This window comes from Phyllostomus hastatus, unplaced genomic scaffold (genome assembly GCF_019186645.2).
Source record: "Phyllostomus hastatus isolate PE091 unplaced genomic scaffold, TTU_PhHast_1.1 phas_scaffold_46, whole genome shotgun sequence".
Taxonomy (NCBI): Eukaryota; Metazoa; Chordata; class Mammalia; order Chiroptera; family Phyllostomidae; genus Phyllostomus; species Phyllostomus hastatus.
The window spans coordinates 14,878,939-14,906,177 of record NW_025334032.1 but is presented as its reverse complement, the minus strand read 5'-3'; the positions used below and the strand labels follow the sequence as shown (position 1 = coordinate 14,906,177).

The window sequence follows — 27,239 nt, the reverse complement described above, 5'->3', positions numbered from 1 at the left end:
AAAACATGGGGCCCCTTATGCAAAAATCATTACACATTTCAAATTGGTGACAGCAGATCATGAAACCAAGCAATAGCTCTTCTAAGCACAAAGCCCTTGGTGACCACACAGACCACCTAACCAGGAAGCCAGCCCTGAACTGACAGCCTCTTACTCAACCTGCCTCCCAGGTTCCCTCAAATCCACATGAGTATCTCTCTCTCATTAGCATCATCCCTTTGCTTCCCTTTCACTCTTCTATTTGCCTCTCTGCTTCCTGTTGCACTGTCCTGTATGGATTGCCCTCTGCCCCATCTTTCAATAAATTCCCCAGGACTGGCCACTGCAGAAAGTGTATTTTCCTCTGCTATAATTAATTTTTTCACTGGTAGTTACCCTTATAGCTTTTGCCCTTTCTCTTCTGGGAAAGCAAAGGAGGGTAGAGTTACATGGTTGACACCCAGTGTTCTGATGGGAGTGAGCAGGGCGAAGTGTGGACAACTTCCACATAGTAACTTTTTTTGTTAACACCTAGACTGTTTTTATAATGATCTTTATTTAGACATTTTCTGTAGAGTCCTAGTATTATGCCTCTTTTTCAAAATAAAATATTTACTTCTCGATTTTAAAGGTATTATATTGTTGAACTCCCTCTACTGTAGATAACCTAAAAATTATCTCTGCTTCTCATAGCTCCAGAACATTAGAAAAATACTGAATGAAGCCCAAGATCAGCCCTGTTAAGAACACCAGATTTGATTTTCTTATGAGTAGAAAAGTAATTAAATCATTTAGAATCTAAGCTCCCAGTACAGTCTTAACTATTTTTGTATTAATTTTTATTATATGAAACTCAAATGCTTATTATTTAAAATGTTCAAGCATTATGTAAAAGGAAAAGAGTAAAAATGAAAGACCTTGTCACCTTCCCCCAACCTGAGTCACTGTTAAAAATTTTTGTCTAGTGTTTAAGATTTTCTCTGCTGGTGAAAAAGAAGCGTGCTCTCCCTCCCTCTCCCTCTCTCTCTCTCTCTCTCTCTCTCTCTCTCTCTCTCTCTCTCTTTCTCAATATATATATAGAGACTGTCCAGAAAAAGTCCAGCCATTGTTACTATTGTTACTATAACAAGAAGGGTTTGCACAACATCAATGTGACATGGCAGCCAAGGAGAATGGACTGGAATGCACATTTGTGAACAATGACAACTTCACGGTACTAGTCAATGGGAGTGGTAGATGCCATTGAGTGAGCATGTGTACTGTGTGGCCATCACATTCAAAATGAATGAGCAAGTAGAGCAACAAATCTGCATCAAATAAATAATATAATGCAAAATAAATATTTTGCATTAAGTGTGAACATTCCTCTGCAGAAACCACTCAGATGATTCAGAAGGCTGCAGCTACAGGCAACTGGTGATCGGCAGCTTCATCACAACAACACACCTGCTTATGCATCATAGCTTGTGCAGAGTTTTCTGGTAAAACATCAAATCACCCAGGTGATTCAACCACCCTATAGCCCAGATTTGGCACCCTGAGATTTTTGGCTTTTCTGAAAATAAAATCACCTTTGAAAGGGAAGAGATTTCAGACCATCAATGAGATCCAGGAAAATACAACAGGGCAGCTGATGGTGATTGGGAGAACTGCATGAGGTCTCAAGGTGCCTGCTTTGAAGGGGACTGAGGCATCATTGTCCTATGTACAGTGTTTTTTGTATCTTGTATCTTCTTTGATAAATGTCTCTGTTTTTCATATTACATGGCTGGATACCTTTTGGACAGACTATGTATATATACATATATATGTATATGTGTGTGCATGTGTATTTACATTCCTTCTTCATCTATTGATCTTATCATACTATATGTACTAATACCTAACCTACAAGTACGGTTGGGATACTATATTGATTAGTTTCAGTTGTACAGCATAGTGATTTGATATTTATATACCTTACAGTATGATACCACAGTAAGTCTACTAACCATCTGTCACCATGCAGTTGTAACAATATTATTGTCATATTCCCTATGCTGTACTCTACATACCTGTGATGTATTTTATAACTGGAGTGTGCCCCACTTTTTCACCCATCCCCCAACTCTCTCCCCTCTGACAACTATAAGTTTATTATCTGTATCTGTGGGTTCTGTTTCTGTTTTGTTGTTGATTTGTTTGTTTTGTTTTTATAGGTTCCACACATAAGGGAAACTGTATAGTATTTGTCTTTCTCTAACTTATTTCTCCTAACATAAAACCTTCTGGGTCCATCCCTGTTTTCGCAAATGGCAAAATTTCATTCTTTTTTATAGCTGAGTAATATTATTGTATATTACTAATGGAAACCTAGGTTGCTTCTATGTCTTGGCTATTGTAAATAATGCTTTAATGAACATACAGCTGCATATATCCTTTCAATTAGTGGTTTTGCTTCCTTCAGATAAATACCCTGAAGTGAGAATTGCTGTCTTGTATGGCAGTTCTAATTTTAATTTTTTGAGGAATCTCCATACTGTTTTCCATTGTGGCTGCATCAATTTACAATCTCCCCAGCAGTGCATCAGAGCTCCCTTTTCTCTGCATCTTTACCCAAACCTTTTATTTGTAGACTCTTTTGTGATAGCTACTCTGACAGGTATGAGGTGTTATTTCATTCTGGTTTGAATTTGCATTTCCCTGATGATTAGTGATGTTGACCATCTTTTCATGTCTACTGTCCATCTATACTTTTTTGGAGGAATGTCTATTTAGATCCTCTGCACATTTTTAAATGTGTTTTTCTATATTGAGTTCTGTGAGTACCTTACATATATTTATATTAAGTCCTTATCAGATATATCATGTGTGAATAACTTCTCCCATTCAGTAGGCTGTCTTTTCCTTTTGTTAATGGTTTCCTTTACTGTGCAGAAACTGGTTAGTTTGATGTAGTCCCTGTTATTTTTACTTTTGTTACCCTTATCCATTTAGCTTAATATTTTTAATAGCTGCATGCAATTCCATTGCTTAAATCAGTCTTTATGTTAAACCTAGAACCTGCTAGGTAAAAGAAAGAATATTTGTATGTCTAATGCATTCCACTTAAGCTTTACTATGGCCTGCTGTTGTCAAAAGACAGAATGAAAAGAATTGGCCTTCACACTCCAATTGAGAAGGTATTGTTACCATCAGGAACTCCTGAATAGCCCATTTATTAAAGGCAGTAACATAAAACCCCAGATAGCATTTTAGCAAAGCTTATGTGATTCTGTATCCGACTCCATAAATATCATACTATTTTAAAGAATTAAATCTGAGTTTCCATCTATATTGCCCTCATGAGACTAAATTCCTGGTTGTTGATATTGTTACTGACATGATATCTTTTCTGTCCATAATAGCACTAGATACCTGCTTTACATTTGATATACAAGTTATTTAGCAAAGGGTAAACAGACAAATTTAGATATATTTGTTAAAAGCATATAGCTATAGCTATAACTTTTACATGGCAGAAATATTAAAACTTGTTTCTCAAATACTTATCTGTAATGTAATATGGTGGGAGTTGTTACTCTCCAACATAAAAATTATTGTGGCACTTCTAAGAGAAATCTACCTTTAGAGTCAGGTACCCAATGAATAATAATTAAGTTAAATAAACAAAACTCTGGGAAATCCCAACAGTTTCCACAGCTTATCCTTGATACCCCACACAAACACATGATGCCTTTTTCTCAGAGACATTGATCTAAGAATATATAATTAGCACTTTGGTGCTGATAAAGCAGGAGGCTTCACGATGTGGAACATCTAAAAGGCAGAGCAAAGTGCAGAGCAACCTACTCACATGTGACATTTTAGATGGCTAAATTGCCTTTTTCAATATTTAAGTCATTTTGAAACCCTGTAATTTTGTCTCTCTGGCAACCTGCAATTTTTCATTTGTTTTTATTTACTCAGTAACCCCAGGAAAAGAAGACTCAGCAATAAGCCCATGTTCCTTCAGTCATCACCAGGTTTTCTTAAACATATTTTAGGTCTATCTTCCCCCTTCGTCTTAGACTCACAACCTATGTCTAACAGTATAAAAATGCAATATATTTGCATTGGATCAAGAATTAATAAAGTGTTTCCCATCTGCCTTATCAATTTAATCTTCTGTTTTGTTTCCAAAGGAACGTAAATAAGTTTATTTACATTTATATGATCTGGGCTACACGCAGAGTATAATAAAGTTCATTGGAGCAATAAAGACAACTTACAAATGTAAAAGAATGATTGACTAATAATCTATAATTAAGACAATATTCTCTTGCTTGTTTGTTGAATACTATTCATTTACATATGCATCTTCTTTGGGCAGAGACTCTAATTCCATTTGCTGAAGATTATTTACAGTAAACTGTAATGCAAGTAATGAATAAATATTGATTAATTATCTAAAACTGTAAATTTGGAACATCATTTTTCTAATGATCTGTCAGATGTACATTTTGCTACTAAGTTTTGACTCCATGTTTGAGTCTCCTTGTCCTTGGGTCACCCATGCTTGTATTGGTCATCAGAGTTCTTACCAGATGGAGCAAGGAACCTCCTGAGGAAACGGAAGTGTGGGGGTTCGCCCCTTCCTTCAACAGACGAAGCACTGAAAGAAGGAAAGAGGAGGAAGAAGTTACATCACACCTTTCTTCTACACCCTCAACTAAAAATCACAGAATCAACTGTAACCTGATACCACATACTGCATCCACTCACTGACTGGGTATCTTCCTTCCCTGCCATTAGAAAAGTCCAGGAAAGCAAGGTGCTTAGAAGGTAAGGCCTTGGGAGAAATAGCAATAACTTAAGACATGCTGTTGATGCCATCTTACTGGAAGAAAATAGCAATGATTTGAAATAATTTCTGATTAAAGTAAAAGAAGAAAGTGCCAAGCAGGACTGCATATGAACATCAAGCAGACAAAAATAAAAAAAACAATACAAAACTTTAACACAGATGTTGAAGATATTGAAAGGGTTAAAGATTTTGTTCCACTTATTTCAGCCATCAATTCAAATGAAGATTATAGACAAGAATCAAGGGAAAGCTGAGACTTGAAATGGCAGCAATAGAAGAATTGGGAAAGATCACCAAGAGCAAAGATGTGTCATTAGAGACCAAGGTTAAGGTCACCCACACCCTTATGTTGCCAATTACTATGTATTGATGTGAAAGTTGGACAGATAACAAGGCTGATAGAAAAAAAATGGATCCACTTGAAATTGTGTTGGAGTAGAGAGCTCTAAGAATATGCCAGACAACCAGAAAAATGATTAAGTGGGTCCTAGAGCAAACTAAGCCTGAGGTATCATTGGAGGTAAAAACCTGACCTTTCTCAGGCATATCATGAAAAGGCAGAGTTCTTTGGAAAAGATAATAGTGCTGGAAAAAAATAGAAGGCGGCAAGAAGAGGAAGACCAAATGTGACATGAATTGACTCCATAAAAGAAGCCATAAGCTTGAGTCCCTGAGTTGATCAAGGCTTTGGAGGACAGGACATTTTGAAGTCACTCATTCATTGGGTCGCCAGGAGTCACTGTGAGTCAGAGCTGACTCAGTGGCTCATAACACACACCACAAGACCTTTGCCTTTCTTTTCTTCACAGTTTATGATAACGGCCCTGTTGTGTGGTTTGCAGATGCTCTTTCTCACTCCCTTTCCCCACCTCTCTCTACACATAAGATAAATGAATGCACTTCTTCTTCCCTCACATACTTTTCACCTTTAACTTTTAAAAATCCATTCTAGAAAATATAATGTTCATTAAATATGTTTACCAATGGTTTCCTGAGAAGATACAGCATTCTTACCCTAACATCTTTTAGCAAACAAAATTATTCCTCTTGAATTAATTAATATCAACACAATGCTTTATAGTCTTTATAGTAAAGCACTTGTACAAGTGTGATTTCACTACAAATACAGAATGAGACAGATTATATTGTATTAGTTAGGTCCAGTGGTTTCCAACCTTTTTGGCACCAGAGACTGGTTTCATGGAAGACAATTTTTCCATGGATGAGGGCTCGGTACAGGAGGTGCAGCTCAGGTGGTAATGTGAGCAAAGTTTTGCTGACTTACCTGCCACTCATTTCCTGCTGTACAGCCTGGTTCCTAACAGACCACAGACCAGTACCAGTTCATGGCTGGGGGATTGGGAACCCCTAAGTTAAACAGTAAAATGCCATCAGATTTTTACATATAATCCAGTATGCACATATATAGTGAATTACACATAATATGAATCAGTGATACACTGGCCTTGAGTTAAACAGATATAAGTGTGAGGTCTGGCTACTGCACTTCTCTATGCCTCAGTTTACTGTCAGTAAAATAATGGACAATTGTTGGACTCATGTCATAGGGGTATTGTGAGAATTAAACCAGGCAACATATATTGAATGCTTATCATGCCTCCTAGCAGTTGGGGTATTAAATGATTAGCATTAAATGATTTCTACTAGTATAATTACTATAAATCATAAAAACCCACAATAAAGTATCATAACATCAGTATCTTAAGTTTATTCTAAATTTCCTCAAAATCCTTTGACTATTAAGTGTTGAATTTAAGTATAGGATAGAATCCTTGTAAATTTAGCAAAATTCACTTGAAGGATGAGTGTGCAATGTATCAAGCTAGAAAAGGGAGTGGACAGTATAACACACAGAGAAATGGAAAAATGATGAGGACAGAGAACTGAATAATCCCGTAGGAGTGGAAAATTGTGAATGGCTTGAAGGAACACATTGTGGAGAGTATTGTACATCATGCTACAGGATTTGGAAGTCTTCTTGTGGGCACCCAGGAGGATCACAGGATTTGAAGAAAAGAGTGAAAGATTCATTAGAGAAGCACTAGAGGCTGAACCTGTCCCCCTTAAAATTCATATGTGGAAACCTAATCCCCAATATCAGGGATTCAGGAAGATCATCTTTGAGGAGGTAATTTAGTGGTAATATGGGAGATCATGAGTGAAGCTGCCTAGATGGTATTAGTACCCTTCTAAGGAGATGAATAGTACAGAGCTCACTCTCTGAGCCATGTGAGGACAGACTAAAAGGACAGCTATCTGTAAATCAGGAAGCTGTCTTCACCAGGGGGCAAATCTGCTGGAGACTTGATCTCAGACTTCCCAGACTCCAAAATGCTGAGAAATAAATGTTTGTTGTGTAAGCCCCCTAGTCTACAGTATTTATGTTACAGCTAATTAAGACAGTAAGAGGGCACCACAATGGTGATGAAAGGAAATTTGATTTGAAGTGGTGAACACCCAATACAATATACAGGTGATGTATTATACAATTGTACACTTAAAACCTATATAATTTTATTAAATATGTTACCCCAATAAATTAAAGACATTTATTTTTTTAAGATTTTATTTATTTATTTTAGAGAGGGGAAGGAAGGAAGAAAGAGAGGGAGAGAAATATCAATGTGTGGTTGCTTCTTGTGCTCCCCTTACTGGGGACCTGGCCTGAAACACAGGCATGTGTCCTAGACTGGGAATCAAACCAGTGACCCTTTGATTTGCAGGCTGATGTTCAACCCACTGAGCTACATCAGCTAGGGCTAAAGACATTTCTTTTAAGAAAAAAAAGAGAGAGGGGGCACCTCAAAGACTAGAGATGGTCTCTTGCTCTCACTTTCTGTTTAAATTCTGAGTGGAGTTTCAGGTTCAGTCTGGAGGGGTGGTTGCAGTAAGCACGTATGATTTTATTGCTGAGGATAAAGAATGAATTAACCAGCCTGCGCCATAATTGGAATCGGAACCACATTGTAGAGGGAAGGTCTAAGGCAGCACTAACAGCCACAGTGGGGCTGAGTCATTACATACAGAGAATCCAGTTTATAAAGTAGAGAACATTGATGGCAATCTCCACAGAAGCAGGATGGATCACAGAAGTCTGTTGAGAATGTTCAATGACAGATTGAGATGAAGATCTAGATGTCTAGATGTCTAGAGAGATGGATGGATAAAGGGATAGATGGATAGACAAATATGTATTTACGAATTTATTATACAAGTTATTAATATAATGGCCATGTAGTCCATATTTATAGATGTTAATTAAATACATAATTATTATACATTCTGCACAGCCAATTGATTCTCACAGAATGCTTCTAATAATTTTTACTGAACTCTTGGATCCATAGGCAATCTATGGTTATAATTAATAAATGTGACCTTGATGTTTGGTTGATATTTTCTCTGACATTAATGTGTAGGAACCAGGTGTCACAAACTATGGACACAGGCAGCAGGCCAAATCCAGCCTGTTTTGATACAGCTTTGAATGAAGAATGACTTTTACATTTTTAAAGGGTGCATATGAAGTAAAAGAGCAGTAAAAAACAAAACAAAACATTCAAGAAGAATGTGCAATACAGAACTTACATGGCCCCTGAAGTTTAAGACATTTACTATTGAGCCCTTCAGAGAAAAAGTTTGTTGAGTCCTGAGTAAGATGGAAGTGAATCAATGAAGTATATCAGAACATTACTCATATATCAATGACGTGAGCAACATCTTTGCTGAATCAGACAACAGTTTTTGATGAATATAATCATATTTCATCACATTTTTGTGCTGTTCATACCATCATGGCTGCTGACACATTGGAAAATATAGCCTGCATCATTAATATTTACTCCATCATTTCATCAATTCTAAACAATCCGTAAGACAATAAATCAAGCCCTGATTTGTAGCAGTTGTCAGTTTCTGTCGTGTAATTCTGTCACCATGTTTGATTTTAAGCTACCAATGTGATGTTGCTAAACCCATACTTAGGAAAAGATGTGACCTACCTCACAATTATGTGACATTTCCACCACATAGACACAAGAAACATAAATAACTTCAAGAGCATAAATGAGAGGAAAATATGGTGAACTAATTAAGAAGTGATAAATATGGAGTATTTATTACTTTTGTTTTTAATAAAGTACACTTAGTTGTAAGTTTATATACTTAGATTTTAGGCAGGCTTAGTTTAGCTATTTCACAACCAACTCACAAATTCCTGAAATTTTAATAATTGGCTCTGAGGGAATGTAGGGTAAGCTAAGCTCCAAGACACTACAGGGAGCAGGTCTGAGATGGAGAAGAAACATTGCCCAAGAATGCTCAAGAATGAGGACACTACACTTAAGAACTCCATAATGTCCATTTTGCACAGTGATAGAGACAGCCCTTCCTTCATCTGGCCAGACATCAGTCTATAGAGAAAAAATTGAGCAATTTCTTTTTCTTAGGAATAAAGGCTATTTTCTGAAAGAGCTGTTTATATTAACAAGAACCAAATCAGAACACTGAAGGACTGAATGAATACTGACTGGCTTGACCCTGGATACCTCAATAGGGACCTCAACAGTGCAGTGAATGTGGGGGAAAGGGAGTGGGTGAAGGTAGAAGAGAGTATAGGGGGCATAAATGGCAAGGCAAATTACAATAAAAAATAAAAAAAATTAAAAAGACAAAATCAATGATTAAGATAAAGAAACAACATAGAGTGAGCTAAACTCTATGCCTCTGTTAAGGGTTAAAAACTTGACATCATAAGGTACCTAGATATAAAGATACAATGAAGAAAATGCAGCTGGCATAGTAACTCATTTATAAGAAAGAATTTTGAAAAAGAAGAGGGGCGCATCCTTATAAAACTAACACACACAGCACTTTTATATGCACTTAGAGTCTGACATTAAGCACTTTAAATATAATAATTACTTTAATTTTTTCAACTCACAGTATAGATACCATAATTGTCACTGTTTTACTAATAAGGAAACTAATGCTGTGATAGATTATGTGATGTCCCAAGCCATTGGGTAGCATGGTGGATCTACAACTCAAGTGTAGGCAATATGACTCCAAAGATTGTGGAGAAAAGCACAAGGACATTTCACCAAGAAAAGCAGTAGGACATTTTACCTCTCATATCACATGACAGTGGAAGGTGACCCTTAAGCTCTGAAACAATACAGAAATCTAGATCCATTTTAATGGCCCTATAATTACTAACTTTGTGGGATTAGGTTATAATACTTCCTCCAAAAAGGTATGGGTTCATTGCAACCTTGTAATCACATGATTCAAATGACCAGACAAATAAAGTGGCACCTCTACGCTGAGTCTTCTCTTACAATAAAATCTGCAAGAAAACAGCCTAAGGAAAAACAGCCATCTGGGTACCAAACAGAATAATGGAGTTTAGGATTCCTTTTATAGTGTAACTGCTAGGAACTGATTCAGCATTTATTTTATATTTGTGGCTTCTTTGTCAAGCTACCACAGAACTCCATCGAGACTATTTGATATTTAAAAAGAAACGTTCAGCCATAGCTGGTGTGGCTCAATAGATTGAGTGCCAGGCTGTGAACCAAAGTGCTGCAGGTTCAGTTCCCAGTCAGGGCATATGCCTGGGTTGTGGGCCAGGTCCCCAGCTGGGGGTGCACGAGAGTCAACCACACATTGATGTTTCTCTCTCTTTCTCCCTTCCTCCTCTCTATAAAAATAAATAAATAAAATCTTTTTAAAAATTAAAAAGAAACATTCAGTCTATAAATGTCAGCTATTGGGTTAAAAAAAAATTAGGGTTGAAATACATCATAGAATTTTTGAAAAGGAGCTTTAATAGAATAGGCAGCTGTCCCTACTGAATGTCCCCACCACCAACAACAATAAGCAAATTATATAGTCCACCTGGTAATCACCATTTATTTTCACTCAAGTTATCTATGTTGATATACAGCACAATGGTCATATTAACTTGATAACATCATAAAAGTAAGTGCTTTGGCAAACACATGAGCTGGTATGGACATTTGATTATATAACAATCCACTGCTCTCACATAATTCTCATGATGATGGTGGGTCCATATACACACATATTTCACATTTAAAATCAAGAGAGAAAAGAAAGAGTAAACCAAGCATAACCATGGGTTCTATGTTTTGTCCTAGTTATAAGCCCTTCAAAAAGCATTCTCTAGAGAGAAGGAAAGACAATAATAAACAGTGAATGGTTAGCAATCTGTAAACCTGGTTGAAAGGTAAACATATGGGAGTTCTTTGCCCTGTTTTTCCAACTTTACTGTGAGTTTGATTTTATTTCTCAATAAAAAGTTACAATGAATAACAACAACAAAAAAATCAAGCCAGTGTCATTTTTTTCCTTAAGTAATAATAGAAGCATCAGTGTGAGGACTTCTAAAACCGTAGATGTGAAATTGACAGTCCTCTAAGAAATACTTTAAAAGGTGTATCTTACTTCATCTATATGTCAGTAAAGGAGGGAAACAGAAAGCAGTCAGAGAAATTGTTATCAACACCACAAAAATGTCCATTCACACAGAAATGCTGTTTAACACACAAATGCCCCACTCTAGGTAGATCTCAATTTTAGGATGTCTATGAATGACTCAAGGATTTTTAATAAATATGTTTTCCTAGTTATGTGTTTCTCGATGTATTTTTCATTATTCTCTGCCTCTAGCCCCACAACCTCCACCATGAATTATAAACCCATAGACAGTCTGAATGCCTCCTTATGGACGGTGATTCTATGAAGGGCAACAGACAATGTTAAAGCTAATTTTTTTCTCCCAAAACCAGCTTTTGCACATTTGGGGGCTATTTTTGCCTCTTTTAGAATTATGCCCTATCCCAACTTTTCCTTGCTCTGATTCTTTAGTTTGGGGATGGGATCTAAAACTATGCATTTTCAATAAAACACTGCAGGAGATTCTGATGCAAATGCCCACTGAAGACATTTTGAGAAAAACTGCTAGGATTTTAAACCTCAGAAAATTACCTCTGAGCACCTCCCCTAGAGCAACAGAACTAGCAGTGGCAGTTAACAATTCATGCTAGTCAGGTTCCCATCAATTTACCACTGAACCCAATACCCTCTAGGTCCATCCATATTTTACCATTGAGAATCTGGCCCCTACAGCTGCCCATACCACTGTAGCCCTCAGAACACACAATTTATTCTCAATAAATACATATTTAGCCTAGTTTATCTGACCTGAATCTTGGCTGAGTGGGGTAATCTGAGAGGAGAGGGTTTAAGTCTGTGTAGATGGGAAGGCCTTAGGTCAGAACACGACCTAAGCCTGGGGCAACGATTCTCAACCAGCACTGAGATTTAGAACAGCTAGTAGAACTTAAAAGAAAATGGAAATGCTCAGGTTCTGTCACCAAGTTATTAAATTCAGTCAGTTCCAGATGTGCCATCTATCCATGATTTTAAGATCAAGGCACCTCAGTGATTATAACACTGGGAAGGGTGGGCACTAGTGGATACCAGTACCCAAAGGGCTGTTTAACTTGTTTTCATCACAGCCTGCCAATGATCTGGGTGCATCTAATAGGCTTCATTTTTTTAATCCTCACCTCAGGACATTTTCTCCTTGCTTTTAGAGAGCGAGAAAGAAAGAGAGAGAAACATCTATGTGAGAGAGAGGCAGGGATCAGTTGCCTCCTGTATGTGCAGGAATCAGCGTTCGCATGTGCGCAGACATGGGATTGAGCCCACAACCTTTCAGTTAGGGATGATGCTCCAACCAGCTGAGCCACACTAGCCAGGTCTCTGATAAGTTTTAAAGCTCCCAGTGAGCATCTCCCTGAGATCTATATTCAGGTGAGTTTCTCAGTCACACTGTAAGTGGTTGCTTCTGATTTGGAGCAGGTCCACAAGCATCAGCAGGACACTGCTTCTGCTCCTAATACAACAGGATGATAGGAGCCACTCTCCTGGAAAAGAAGACCTGTGAGGAGGAAGAATAGGAACAGAGCTGCATTGGGGATCCAGATTTACCAAAAGAACTACAAACTAATCAACTAGGTGCACTGCAGAATCAAGTGGGCTGTGGTCCACCTCAGCCACACTGCCCTACCAGGCTTCGGGCAATTGAGACAAATTTCATATTATTTTGCAGTGGGATTAAGATTTCTGCTTTGCTACTCAACTTGGACAAAACTGGATCTAATTAAAACCTGGAGGTCCTAAGCCTAAGTGCAAAGATCCCCATTGCCAGGCTGACTCAAAATCACAACCCAGTTGTGCAGGTATGACTAATGCAACAAAACTCCAGTGAGTGGTTTTTTATGTACTAAGCACTGTCTTAGAAGTTGGAGTTGTAACAGAGAAAAAAAAGTTTTAAATCTTGCCTTCTTAGAGTTTATAATGTAGTGGATTGGGAGTAGAGAAGACAAAAGACAAACAAGAAATAAGCATACAGTAGAGTAATGCTCAAATCAGTGGCTAAATATCATGAATGTTTTGAAAAATTATTTGCCATTTCTCTCTTCAAATGTTGCTTATAACTTATTTTTTCCCTTCCTCCTTCAAGGATCTCATGATATGTAGCTGAAAAGGTATTCCAAAAAAGGCTATTATCAAACTCACATGTTCTCCAGAATTACTAACACACATTACTATGGTATATATGCCTGCTGGGAATCAGGAATGGCCTCTGTGCCTAAACCAATTCTGAATCATTAACTCTCTAAATATTCCCAAACAGACCCAAAGTGACAGTTTTATGACAACATTACTTTAACTGCATCATATTTCTTCAGACCTTGATGCAGGAATAGTAAATCCAGAATGCACACAGTATAAATACATGCTTCATTTTTTATTTTCTCTCTATGTAATCCACTGCCAATTTATGTTACATAACTTTAAAATGCTCTTTTTTTAATATGCCACTGCATTGCACTAACATCTCTGTAGGAAATCAGATGAGTGTACATGTGTAGCTTTCATTCTGAACCTTTATTTTATTCGTGCATCTATTTGTTCACTCTTTGATAAATCAGAAGTGCACATTTTTTGCAATTTTATTTTGTTTTACTTCATGATAAAAAATTATATTAAAATTTTGCCTTAAGTGTTAAAATAATGAGTACTGACACTTCAAAATGGTCGTTACTAAGTAGTAACTACTCTTTGGTAAATCAACCTCTCACTACGAATATTAGTGAGAACAAAAACACCTACCAGAGGGAGAAAAAGAGGCATGAGATGATAAACTGCTCCTCCATTTCCCAGGATTTTTCTTATCAAAAAAGCCATAACACATCCCTATCAAAATCCCAATGACTTTTTTTCTTTCTTTTTTTCTCTTTTTACAGAAAAAGGAAAAGCTGACTCTAAAATTCATATGGAATTACAGGGGGCCTTCAATAGCCAAAACAATCTTTAAAAAGAAGGAAAAATAAGATTGGATGACTCACACTTTCTGATTTCAAAACTTACTGCAAAGTTGTAGTAATCAGAAGTGTGGCACTGACATAAGATAGACATATGGACCAATGAAATGCAATTGAGAATTCAGAACCCATAAATCCTAATATCTATGTTCAAAATATGTTCAACCATAGTTCCAGACCCCTCAGTGGGAGAAAGAATAGTTCCTTCAACAAATCTGTTTTCTGGGATAACTGGATAGCTCTAATAAATTTAAAAACATAAAAAAAAGTAACAAGAATTGCTAAGGATGTGTTGAACTGAAGCCCTCATAAATTGTCGGTGGAAATATAAAATAGTTCAGTGATTATGGAAATAGTGTAAAGGTTCTTCAAGGTATTAAATACAAATTACCAGATTAGCTAGTACTTTCACCCCAGATATAAACCCAAAAGAAATGACAACAAGTACTTGAACAAATGCTTATTCATAAATGTTGATAGCAGCACTATTCACATTGCCAAAAATATCCCAAGTGTCCACCAACTAACTGATGGATAAGCAAAGTGTTATATCTACATAATTGGGTTTTCAGTTATAAAAAAAGAAATGTAGTACATGCTACAACATGAACAAACATTAATTAACATTATGCTAAGTGAAAGAAGTCAGACCAGTAAACTATATATTGTGTGATTTTACATATATGAGATATCAAGAAAATGTAAATTTATGGAGATGAAAAGTAGACTCATGGTTGTCAGGGGCAGGGGGCAAGAGGAAACAGAGAGTGGCTGCTCAATGGGTATGTGATTACCACTGGGGTGATGAAAATACCTTGGAACTAGATAGTGGAGTGGATGCATTGTGAATGTGGTAAATGCCACTGACTGGTACACTTTAAAATAGTTAGAATGGTAATTTTTATTAGATGTATTTTATCACAATAAGAAACCATAATCCCCCCTACTGTGGTGTTCTTAAACATTATCACTTTCTTAAGCCATGCATATTTTACTATAATTATGTTTTATAAAACTATATTTGCAGAAAACTAATGTCAAATATTTTTGGATATACAAATTCTATTTGTGTTTTTCAATAACTCTGATGTAAGAAAGGAACAACTCTGGGGGATAATTAAGCCTTTTTATCTGTATAATAATAATTTAAATTTTTATCCAATGTACTAAAATTATGTATATTTAGCCCCAATAATGACCAGTGAGAAAGTTTTGAATACACTGGTATAGTTTCAGCTCACACACAGTGACTCACCAGACCTGTCCTGTCTACACCATGTACATCAGTTCTTTTAGTTTTCAACTCAGCCTAAATAAACTGCATACTTAGTTTTACTTGACCCTGTTATTTCCCAAGTTTTATTTCAACCACTATTTTTTTGAGTGTCATTAAATCAGCACACTTTTCTCTCCTATAATCAGACATATACCCCATTAAGCATTTCTAACTGTTGACCCCAGAGACGCTCATGTAGAAAAACATGCATCTTGTGACACATTAAGGAAGATAGATAAATGCTGCCTTTTGGGAAATTATCAGTTCCACTTTCAATACTTGCCAGAAGCTTCTGCATTCAACAAAATTCAGGGAACCCTCCCTGAATCAGGCTGCTCATGATCATACAAGATGCCAGAAAAATCTATCAGTATTAGGTCTTCAAAGACAACTGCCCTACAAATGCAAAATCAACAGTATTTAATATTCTTGCATGTTGAAATCTTTAAACAAATTTCAATTTATTTATTAAACATCTTTAAAAATTCAATACTATGCATACCAACTAAGTTTTGCTGATGAACATCAAATACCTCAGTTAGTTTTAGAGGTACTGAGGACATTTCTGTTTCATGAAATATCAAGAAAATATAAAGCATCCATGGCAGAGATGATTCTTTGTAAAAAAAATTTACTGTTACTCTATTGCAGTTGTCCCATTTCCCCCACTTTGCACTCCTCCACCCAGCCCACACCTCAGAATATGTATGAATGACCCATGGACATGGACAACAGTATATGGAATGACTGTGGCATATCATTCTTTAAAGAGTATAAAGAGAAATCTATTTCTTGTGCCCAAGTCTGATTTAGCTTAAATCTATACTGAGCTTTTACATTTCATTCATCATTTTCTTTGTTTAAAAATTCATGAATAAAAGAGAAGAGGTCAAAAAAGTCAAAGGCAAAGATAAAATGAGTTTTTCAATATATTGTTATTGGAAGTGGTGCCTTTCAATCTAGTTAGAAACACTAAAAATAAATCCACATTTTTCCTAAAAGAGGTACTTAGTCTTGTCACCTAGTCAACTTATAAACCAAGACCTTGTCCCATGTAGATTCTGCTTTCCTGAAAGCTCAGAAATGTGACAGTGGAAATAGCCTCAGCTCTTTTTCTAGCCTATTTCTGTCCATCAAATATGGAACCAAATACCAGTATGGACTGCAAAAATCACCTTGCTTCAAGCAAACAAACAAGCAAACAAACAAACAAACAAACAAACAGAAGATAGGCTTGACTAGGAGCTATATGATTAAGCAAGTGACAGGAATTACTGAGTAAGTACATCCTCCATACATTTGGACTCAATGAAGTAAATGCTTATTTAAAAAAAAAAAAAAAACCAAACCCCAGTGACCAAATGGTTTGTGCTAGGTGTCTCTCCTCCCCTCCTCTCCCACTCCCACTCTATTTTTCTACATTATTCAGACCAGACCATGCTGGTTTTCTGGTTTTCCTTGTTACTTCAAATAAAATCATCTAGTAGGCAAAATTTAGCCAACTAAATACAAAATAAAACCTTTCTAACAGGATCAAATAGATTCAAAACACTTTCCTGAGTCTCACACTTACTTATATTACCTAAGCACATATTCTGCTCAACAGCTATATGAATATATGCAGAAAGCAGAATGTCAATATTTTGCACATCTAGGTTTTTAAACATGAAAGGTTGACTCTAATTTAGGTGAGTATAAAAGCAAATTTAAAAGCCTGTATAAATAATAATCTGTTACTATCATGCCTTGTTAAACTAATAAAACCTACAATTACAAAAAGAATTATACTTTCACAAGAAAAAGAGAATGGTGCATCAGACACAAAAAATGCTGGGTTACATTACAGAGTAGTAGTGACTAGGGATTTGATCATTAGCAATGTGAAGAACTAATATGAGGAGGGACCCCCCAAAAACTCAAAATTTATTCATTAAAATTTATGTATTTACCCAATTAAAAGATGGGCAAAGGACCTGAATGGATACTTCTACAAGGAGGACATACAGATAGCTCAGAGACATATGAAAAAATGTTCAACATCACTAACCATCAGGAAGGCATAAATTAAAACCACAATGAGATATCACCTCACACTGGTCAAAATGGCCATCACAAACAAATCAACAAACAACAAGTGCTGGAAAGGATGTGGAGAAAAGGGAACCCTGGTGCAGTATTGGTGAGAATGCAGTCTGGTGCAGTTGCTATGGAAAACAGTATGGAATTTCCTCAAAAAATTAAAAATGGAACTGTGTTATGATTCAGCAATTCTACTGCTAGTAATATACCCTGAGAATCCTCAAAGACCAATTCCAAAGAACTTATACACCGCTGTGTTCATAGCAGTATTACTTACAATAGCTAAGTTTCAGAAAGAGCCCAAGTGCCCATCAGTAGATGAGTGGACACAAAAACTGTGGTACACTTACACAATGGAATACTATGAAACAGAAAGGAAAGAAGGAAATTCTACCTTTTGCAACAGCATGGATAGAACTGAAAAATATTATACTAAGTGAAATAAGCCAGTAAGCTAAAGACAAATATCATATGACCTTACTTATAATTGGAATAAAATGAACAAATTAAAATAATGAGAAAAAGAGAACCAGAGACATGGAAACATAGAACATACTGATAGCTGTAGGAGGGGAGGAGGGAGAGGGGAATGGTAGCAGGAAGGGAAAGGGAGTAGTCAAAGAACATGTATGAATGACTCATGGACAATGGACATAGGATTGACTGTGGGAGAGGGGCCAGCTGGGTGGAGGGGGGCAAAAGGGAAAAAATGGGAAAACTGTAGTAGAATAAACAGTAAAAAAGAATAGAAAAAGTGTATATTTATTCTTATATAAGTTTAGTCACCTTCAAAGTACTCTCCATCTGATGCAATAGACCTATCAAAACTTTTTTCCACTGCTCAAAGTACTTACTTTGTCGATTTTGATGCCTCTTAGTGCTTCTGTTGTTTTTTGTTTCACCCCTTCCACATTGGTAAAACATTTCCTTTTGCAGATTTTTTTCATCCAGGGAAACAACAACAACAACAAAAATGCTTGGGCAGGATCAGGTGAATAGGGAGGGTGAGGCATGAAGTCATGCTGTTTTTGGTCAAAAACTGCTGAACACTCAGTGTGGTGTGGGCAGGTGCATTCCTAAATCACCATCATAAAATGCGCAAATGCATTGAAAGAGTCTTCAAAACAAATTCACTGAAGTTGAACACAGTTTCTCACGAGAAGGCCAGTGGGTGCACTGATACAGATGGATTCCTAGAACACTCCTCACCAAGTGGGGGAAGCCTGTACTCTAAGGGGCCTGCCCTCCAGAAGATAATTCTCTTTTTGTGTGTGTCCCCACCTCATATGCCTTAACGGAAACAGCCTCTCGCCCCACATTCTTATTTCATAATGTGTTCTTAGGGGCTATGATTCATCTGTTAAATAAATACTGTTTTCTTTTTTGAAAAAAATAATTTCAAGAAAATAATTTCACATCTTTTCAGGAGCATTGTATATTAGAAATACTAATTTGTTATTAGCACAGAAGTGGAATAGTGGAGTTGACATTTGGTCACACATAAATCTGTAAATATAAGATTCATTGCCAACTTCAAAACAGGAATTTAAACAAAGTCATTTATTGCTTCTCAGCCTTTTGGCTAAGATCAAGTGTAGTATCTGTTCTTATCAGTTTAAACAAAGTCATTAAATAGCATTTATTCTATTTTAGGAGAACTCTGACCTTATGGAATCAGTTAAACACTTAACTAAATTTAAATGTATTTTCTACATTAAACTTATTAATCCAGCTACCACTCAATTAAGTCAATGGCATGAAATAAAACTCCTTGTGATTTCTAATGCTCTTCCCATCCTATAGCACTCTCATCAGTTTTCTACGCAGCAGCATATTGGGACCACACCAGGCAGAAGAACTCACAAAAATCCACAGATGGAGGTAATGTGTACTTTGAATAAGACCTGTAAGAAAATCTGATATAACCTGCTTCCCCTTCCCTACCTTAAGTCACCCCCCAAAAAATTACTACAAATTGATTTATTTTCTCCAAATTAACTCATTATCCAACCTCATTTATTAAATAACCCTATCTCATTTTTCTTGGATTATAAATTCTTTATCATATATCATTGCTTCAACTTTTTCTGCTGTATTTAGTCCTTAGCTCCTACGGTTATGAGAATTTTCATTTTTGTACTAAAGTACAACCTTGTACTTTCAGGTCATCAAAAATTTTTAGGTGGTTATAACATACACAACATTATGAAAAAAAGGTTTTTAATAAAATTTCTCTCAGAATTCTATATGTGTAATAAAAACAATTTAAGCCCCAACCTAAGAAAATATAATATTTTTATTTGTATTAGATCAAAAAGATTTAGCAACTTTGAAACATGTAATACATCAGAAACTATAGTCCTACAGTATAGCTAACAGTGGAGATAAGCAGCTAGCAAGAAGATTAAGGGATTAAAGAGTTAAAGGGAAACAGAGAAATGTCATCCCTACACATTTAGGGATTGAGATAAAGATGGGGAAGCAATGAGTTGTAGCAATAGAGGAAATGTAAATGGTAGAGCAGCTGAGCCAAGTGATAGAACTGCCAGATTATAGCAGAGAGAAGATGAAGAAATGGATGTTCCATCAGCAAGTCCAACCAGAAATTACAAAAATGGGAGACGGCTTTAAGAAAAAGCCTCTCTCACACAAAAACTGAAAAGACACATGGTATTTTACAGAATGATTAGAGAAGTGTGTGTGAGTGTGAGATCAATCCAGTATTTTGTGCTAATATGATCATCTGAATTTACTGTTTACAATGATTATTGGAGCAATCAGTTCAAGTAGTTTAGTTTACAAATTGGTATAGTTATATACAACAAAGCTTATAGAACATATGTAGAAAAAAATATGTAGAACAAAAGGTGATTGTCTTCTATTATACAGATGAAATAACTGGGTCAGTATATTTCACCTGTTAAGGTGATTGTTGGCATATATGTATAATACTCAATCTAACCTAATTCTAGTCTTTAAAGGTTTTTTAATTTTCTTTACCTTCCCACAGGAGGTTTGGTTTAATCTCCTAACTTAATAAAACAAAGACCACCTTCTGGTTGCAATTTTTCAAGATAGGGTCTTTAAACATAAAATTAAGGTTAATTGGGGCACTAGGGTATCATTAGGGTGGGCTCTAAGTATCCTTCTAATAAGAGATTAGGATACAAACTCATATGGACTGAAGGATGACCAGGTGAGAATACAGAAAGTGACCAACTGCAAAACAAGAAGAGAGGCCTCAGAAGAAATGAAACCTGCTGACATCTTGATCTTGAATTTCTAGTCTTCAGAACTGTGAAAAAATAAATCTCTGTTAAGCCACCCAGCCTGCAGTACTTTGCTAAGGCAGCCTTAGCAAACTAAGCCAACTGAGGTCACACCAGCCTTGCATTCTAAAGGTTCTCCCAGACTCCTCTGGATCTTTCCCCTTACTCCTTACAGGCACTACCCCCAAATCTCTAGCACATCTAATCTTATTTTGGTATCTGCTTTGCTGTGGACCCAAACTAACACAGCCTCCTTGAAATGAGAAATCAAACAAATACACCAGTTATGGGCTGGGTTGTATCCTAAAATTCGTATGTTAGAGCCCTAAACCCCAATGTGATGGTATTTGGGGATGGGACCTTTATAAGAAATGATAAAGGTTAAATGAGGTCATCTAGGTGAGGCCCTAATCTAATAGCACTGGTGCCCTTATAGGAAGGGACATCAGAGAATTCTGTTATAGACTACATGAGAGATGGTGGCAGTCTACAAACTGGAAAGGCCTCACCAGAAACTGATTTTGTTGGCATCTTCATGTGGAACTTCTGATTCCCAAAACAGCAAGAAAATTAATTTCTGTTCTTTAAGCCACTCAACTCAGCCTGTAGAATTTTGTTATGTCAGTGCAAGCAGAATAATGCAACCTCTCTCCTGATTGAGGCAACCCCAGGAGGTAGAAAACAGAAAAAACATCCTCCACAAATTGCACCTAGATGTCATCCAGTTCATATACTCCTTCTGTGTTTTTGAAGAATTCAACAATATTAACTTCTCCAGACTTTCCGAATGCATAAAGCATGTTACTCCCTATCATTTTTCCAACTTGAAAAGGAAATTCAGAGCATAAACACAAAGGCCCTAAATTATCAGGTTTAATGTCAAGCCTTATCTTTCTAAAATTTAAGTTAGACACAAAATTGTGTTTTTGATTTTCATTTTATTAGAACAAGAATGTAATCTTGTTTTCTTATAGAATTGGTTTCAAATGAGAAGGAAATCTAGGCAATTGTTAAATTTATGTTGCCCAGGGTATTCAAAAATGGCTTCTAGAACCACTCAGCTGGAGTGAGCTGGAATTATAGCTTCTATATCATGCACCAGTTCTGCATGAAGCAGCTCATTTATCAGATACACTTCTTGCTTGTAGATGCTTCCTGTGAGAGTTTTGTCATGGATTATAATGTACGGTATTTCCTTTTTTTGCATATTTGCAGACATTGCTAAATATATTAGTAGTGTTCTGTGTTTATTATGTTCACGGGCCACTGCAGTACAAAGAAGAAGGAAGGAAAAGAAAGTTTCTCCTGTGAGCCTACCACAAACCAGCAACTCTGCTTGGGACAGAAAGTAATTGAAGGCATAATCCTGTCCTGAGTTGTGTAAAGTAGGGAACATAAGACATTTATATTAAAGATTATATTAGGAGACACCTATTAATAAGAGGATTATTAAGAGGTCCACGAATAAAATGTCTATGAGAGTACAGAGGAGAAGTATTATTTTTTCAGCTTAGGAAATCAGGGAAGACACCTAAAGGATAAACCATTTAATTCAGGCCTTGGAAGATAAATAAGACACAGGCATTTTGAGATGAAGATAAGGATAAGAAACAGAGTAGGGAAACACACAGGGGCAGGAAGCCAGCTTTTGTATTCAAGGCATGGAAACATTTCCCTTAGACTAGATTCATCATGTTCTCCATAGGGACAAGTGGGATGTTTGAGGCAGGGCAATGTGTTTAGCATCTTTATCTTCTGAACAGAGAATCTCAGTGGAACTGAAGAGGTGTGACAAACACGTGCAGGTGAGAACCACCAGAATCTAACTAAAACTCCAGCATGCTTCAGAATTACCTGGGGGGATTGTGAAAGCCCAGATTTCTGGGACTACTCCTAGATTTTCTGATGGAGCAGGTCTGGGGCATGGCCTGGGAATCTGCATTTCTAATCAGCTCCCAAGGTGAGGGCAATACTGATCTCCTGGGAGCATTATCTATGATGCACAAAACTGAGAGACAGAAAATAATCTTGGAATAATAAAATTATGGAGGGTTATGAATGACAACTAGGTTATAGAAAGAAAGGGTCTGAAGACAAATGCTTAACTACATTCCTACTATTCCATTCAGTCAAAGAGAAAGAAAAAACAGCTGCATGGCTTTAGAAATCTCTTACAATCTTCATGCGAAAGGGTCAGAGGAAGCCCCTCTAATTATGTGACACTGGAGCAAAAAGAGAATGAACGATCTCTGCAGAATCCAGATCAAAATCCCAAAAGGCTATAAGGCAGGAGAAGGTGAAGCAGTTTTTGAGAAAAAGTATGAAAGCCAGAGTGGCTCATGAAGAGCATGTGAGAGGGACCACGGGAGAGGAGATCAGGAAATTGGCAGGAGTGGTGCAGGACAGGGAGCAGATGTCACAGGGTCTTCTTTCCATGACAAGGGCTTCAGATGTCATTACCAGTGAGCTTAGAAGCCACCAAAATTCATAATCAAAAGGAGCACTAAAAATAAGTGTGAGAAGGATAATGGATAACTGATTATAGGAAGTAAGGTTAGAAGCAGGGTGATGCTGTAGGAGTCTACTGCAATTTAAGAGGCAAGAGATGGTGATGACTTAGAGAAGAGCTCCACGGCAGTGGTGAGAGGTGGTTAGATCATGACTGCTTTAAGAGGCAGAGCCAGCAGAATGCATTCATGGGCCAGACAAGGGGGTGAGAGAGAAATAAAGGAGTCAAGAAAGACTCCAAGATATTTGACATGAAAGGCCGGTGGAATGGAGTTATTCATTGAGTTGGAAAGATGGAGGAGTCTTGTCAGGGAAAACCAAGAGTATGACAGTGAGCAGGTCTGTTCATGATGCTGCAAGGACATACTGTAGAAAAGTCTGATGTGCAGGAAAGAAGTCTTGGCCAGGAATAAAAATCGGGGTTTGCATTATACACATGTCACGGGAAATGATTTGTAGAAAGGGAGGGTAAATAGAGAACTCTAAAGTCTTGGGATACTATGGTGTTCAAAGTTTGAGAAGTTGAGGAGTAGCCTGTAAAGAGGCCTGAGGGGGCACCAGTGAGGTAGATATGAAACCAAGAAGAGACAGGTCCAAAAGTCAAGTGAAGCAAGTCAACTGAGAAGGGCAACATGATCAAACATTTAACATGCTGCTTCTAGCTGCCTGTGATGGGGACAAAGAAATAGCCTGAGAACTTGTCAACAAGGAGGTCCTTGATAAGAAGTAGTAGCAGGCTGGGTGGAATCAGTGGGGAAAGCCTAATAAAAGTGTTTTCAAAGAGACAGTGGAGGAGAGAATTAGGACACAGAGAGTATAGACAACTTCTTGTGAGGAATTTTTTAAATGAAATTAAAGAGTGGTGGTTTAGTTTAGGTTTCCTTTAACTTTGGAAGATACTGCAGCATTTTTCTTTCTTAGAAATGGTCCTGTGTTGTGGATATTGAAGAGGGAAACTAGAAGAATGATAGCTTTGAGAGAGAATGGGATTACTGGACAAATTTGAACCTTGTTGTCAACATGCTGTTTTACAGAATAGTATTTGTAAAATTTTCTTTCCCAGAAATTTTCTGTGTATCAAAAATCATCAGGAATAAAAACTCTGATCATTTATTCTGTTCTGTCCACTCTTGCATGTACTAAATGATGTCTCAGGTCTCATAAATGGCAAATCTGCATTTTCCCTGTAAAACAGTTTTACTTTGGCATGTATTACAGTCATGCTGTCAAAAGCAAATATGATCTGCAGATTGCTTTGCTGCTGCCCTCACTAAGCAGCAATCTGGGCCTCTGACAGATTGTGCCTCTTTCCTATAAAAATTACAAGTCATTTTTTTTTTCTTTTTCATAGGCTGTTCTGAGCACAATGAATAAGAAAAGTCTTGGTTTATACCAGCAGCAACACTGTCTAAAATTTGATGGATTGGAGCTCTTAGCTGCAGCATTAATTCAGTGAACAAAAATATTTGTTTTTTTCAGTTTCGATGTAATCAAAACTTGAGTGTGTGGAGTAGAAATTATAGATTTCATGCTGTGCTATTCTTACTGGACATTCACCTCAGTCAAAAGAGAGCAGGTCTAAGAAGCAACATCACAGGGAGCAAGAAATTGACACAGAGGAGTGAAACTGTACAAGCATGCCTTCCTCTTCCATAAAATATGAAAACCACTGGGTTAAAAGAAAAATAAGGTCCTTTTTAATCCAATGTTTCTCTTCTATACATTTTCTCATATTCATGTAAGAAGGGTGATAAAAATGTAAAGAGAGTTTATAACTTTGTGCTCTAACCACCATGTTTCCATTCCTTTGGATAACCAGAAAAAGCCTTGAATCATTATCTGTGGGGAAGAAAGAGGTCGCAGCATCCTGACTGGGAATCTGGAGATTCACAACACCTAAAGAGCTCATCTACAATTGAACACATTTAGGTAAAAGTATATCCATTCTCTCTTATACTCCAACTCCAAAGTTCTCTACACAGTGCTCAAGATCTCTGCAGAATGATGCCAACCTTTCCAACCCCAATCATATCCAATTACCTGCAGTTTTGAAACATCAGACCCTTGCAGAAATTCAGGCCTTTGATCAACTGTAGCTATAGCTTAGTCTCCTGACTTAAAAGAGCGAAGAGATGTCACTTTCTTTGTCCCCTTCACCTCCCACTCCACTCCAACCCCACTGCCCTGGCCACCCATTTACTTTCTCCTACAGACATTAAATACTGATGGCCTTTCTCTGCTGGGCTGCCTCTCCTTCTACCAGATGGCAGATACCAGGCTCTATTTCTCATGATATCCCCAATACTGTGGCCCACTGTTGGGTTTAATTGAAAGAGTGGGCCCTCAATTTTGAATGAATGAATAATAAATAAAATGTATTGAATGTCAGTACACTATGTCACCACTAACTAGGTATTATTACAATGTATTTGTAAAAATTAAGAGAAGTATTGGGTTGGCCAAAAAGTTTGTTTGTTTGTTTTCTATAAGGTGGCTCTAGTAGTAACTTCATTCAAAACAATTTTGTTAGATTGTATTGTAACAGCTGTCACATCAGTGTGTATTTAAAAAAAATCAAAATTGTTGAATTTTTGTATAGTCATTTTAATTGAAAATGGAAGGAAATGCATGACATTTTTGGCGTATTATGTTTTATTAATTCAAGAAAGGTGAAAACGCAACTGAAACACACACAGAAGAGATTTATGCAGTGTATGGAGGTGCTGTGACTGATCAAAGGTGTCAAAAGTAGTTTATGAAGTTTTGTGTTGGAGATTTTCTCTCTGGACAATGTTTCACAGTCAAGTAGACCAGTTGAAATCGATAGTGATCACTTAGACATTAATTGAGAACAATCTATGTTCTACCACATGGGAGATAGACAACATCATCAAAAGAGCCAAATCAATAAAGTTATTGGTGAAAATGAAAAATGTGTCTTTCTTACAGAAAAATACTAAACAGACTTTTTAGCCAACCCTATAGAATGACATGAAGAAGATAAAGAGGCCAAAGTAAATAAATACTGGTTTTAACAATTAAAAAAATATGCTGACTTTTCATGTGTAAGATCATTATAAAATAATTTATCTTTCAGCCATTTATCAATTCCAAACACTTCTACTGATGTCCAAGATAATATGGATTTAAGAGCACACCATTAACAAGTGTTTACAATTGCCTAATGCTCACCTACTGATTTGGCTTAACCAAATTCTGCTCAGCCTTCTCTTCCTTGCAGGTCCCTGAACTCTGGCTCATCTTCATGTTTAAGTCCTATGGTGCTGGACATCTTCCCTTAATAGCTCATTCCAAAATAATCCAGCCACAGACAGAAAAATGTCCCACTAGCCCATCCAATCATGCTGTCTGTTCATATCCTGGCCCTCCTCCCTAAAAGTTCCTACTAGCCCTCATTACCTCTTCCTACAAAAGAGAAGCCTGTTTTTTTGTTTGATTTTGAGATACTCAGCAGTTCTGAGGTCAGAGTGCTCTCCCTAATGCAATAAGTCTTTTTTTCAATTGTCTTCTTACTTAAATCCAGATTTTTTTTCCAAAGAGGCTTTGAAGCTAGATTGCCTGGATTTTAATCCCAGTCTGCCATAACTGCCTGTGTAAATTGTGCGCAAGTTGCTTAACAAACTTGTGGACAACAAAAAAAGGCCACACACTAAACCTGGCAAACTCAGGGGAGACCTGCATGACAGCCTTACAAACTCAGAGACCTAAAGTGACCACATAGAATGGTCTGAAATGAAAACTTCCTAACTAAAAGTAAGTCATGGTGGGTAGACATGTGGTAGGCCAGTATCTTCCTTGACAGAGGTCTCAAGGTTTACCTTAACTGAGCCTGTCTATTGTCT

The 27,239-nt window shown here is 36.9% G+C and overlaps 1 protein-coding gene and 1 pseudogene across 3 annotated transcripts in view; one reads left to right on the top strand and one right to left on the bottom strand.

Annotated features, from left to right (window-relative positions):
* Positions 1-27,239, bottom strand: part of MYO16 (myosin XVI) — a 627,599-nt gene that overhangs the window by 429,208 nt on the left and 171,152 nt on the right. For all 3 annotated transcript variants that reach the window (XM_045821913.1, XM_045821912.1, XM_045821911.1), the window contains exon 3: positions 4,542-4,612. In XM_045821913.1, the coding sequence (XP_045677869.1) occupies positions 4,542-4,612 (71 nt within the window). The remainder of the gene's footprint in view (positions 1-4,541; positions 4,613-27,239) is intronic.
* On the top strand, positions 19,162-19,269 carry LOC123807817 (annotated as a pseudogene).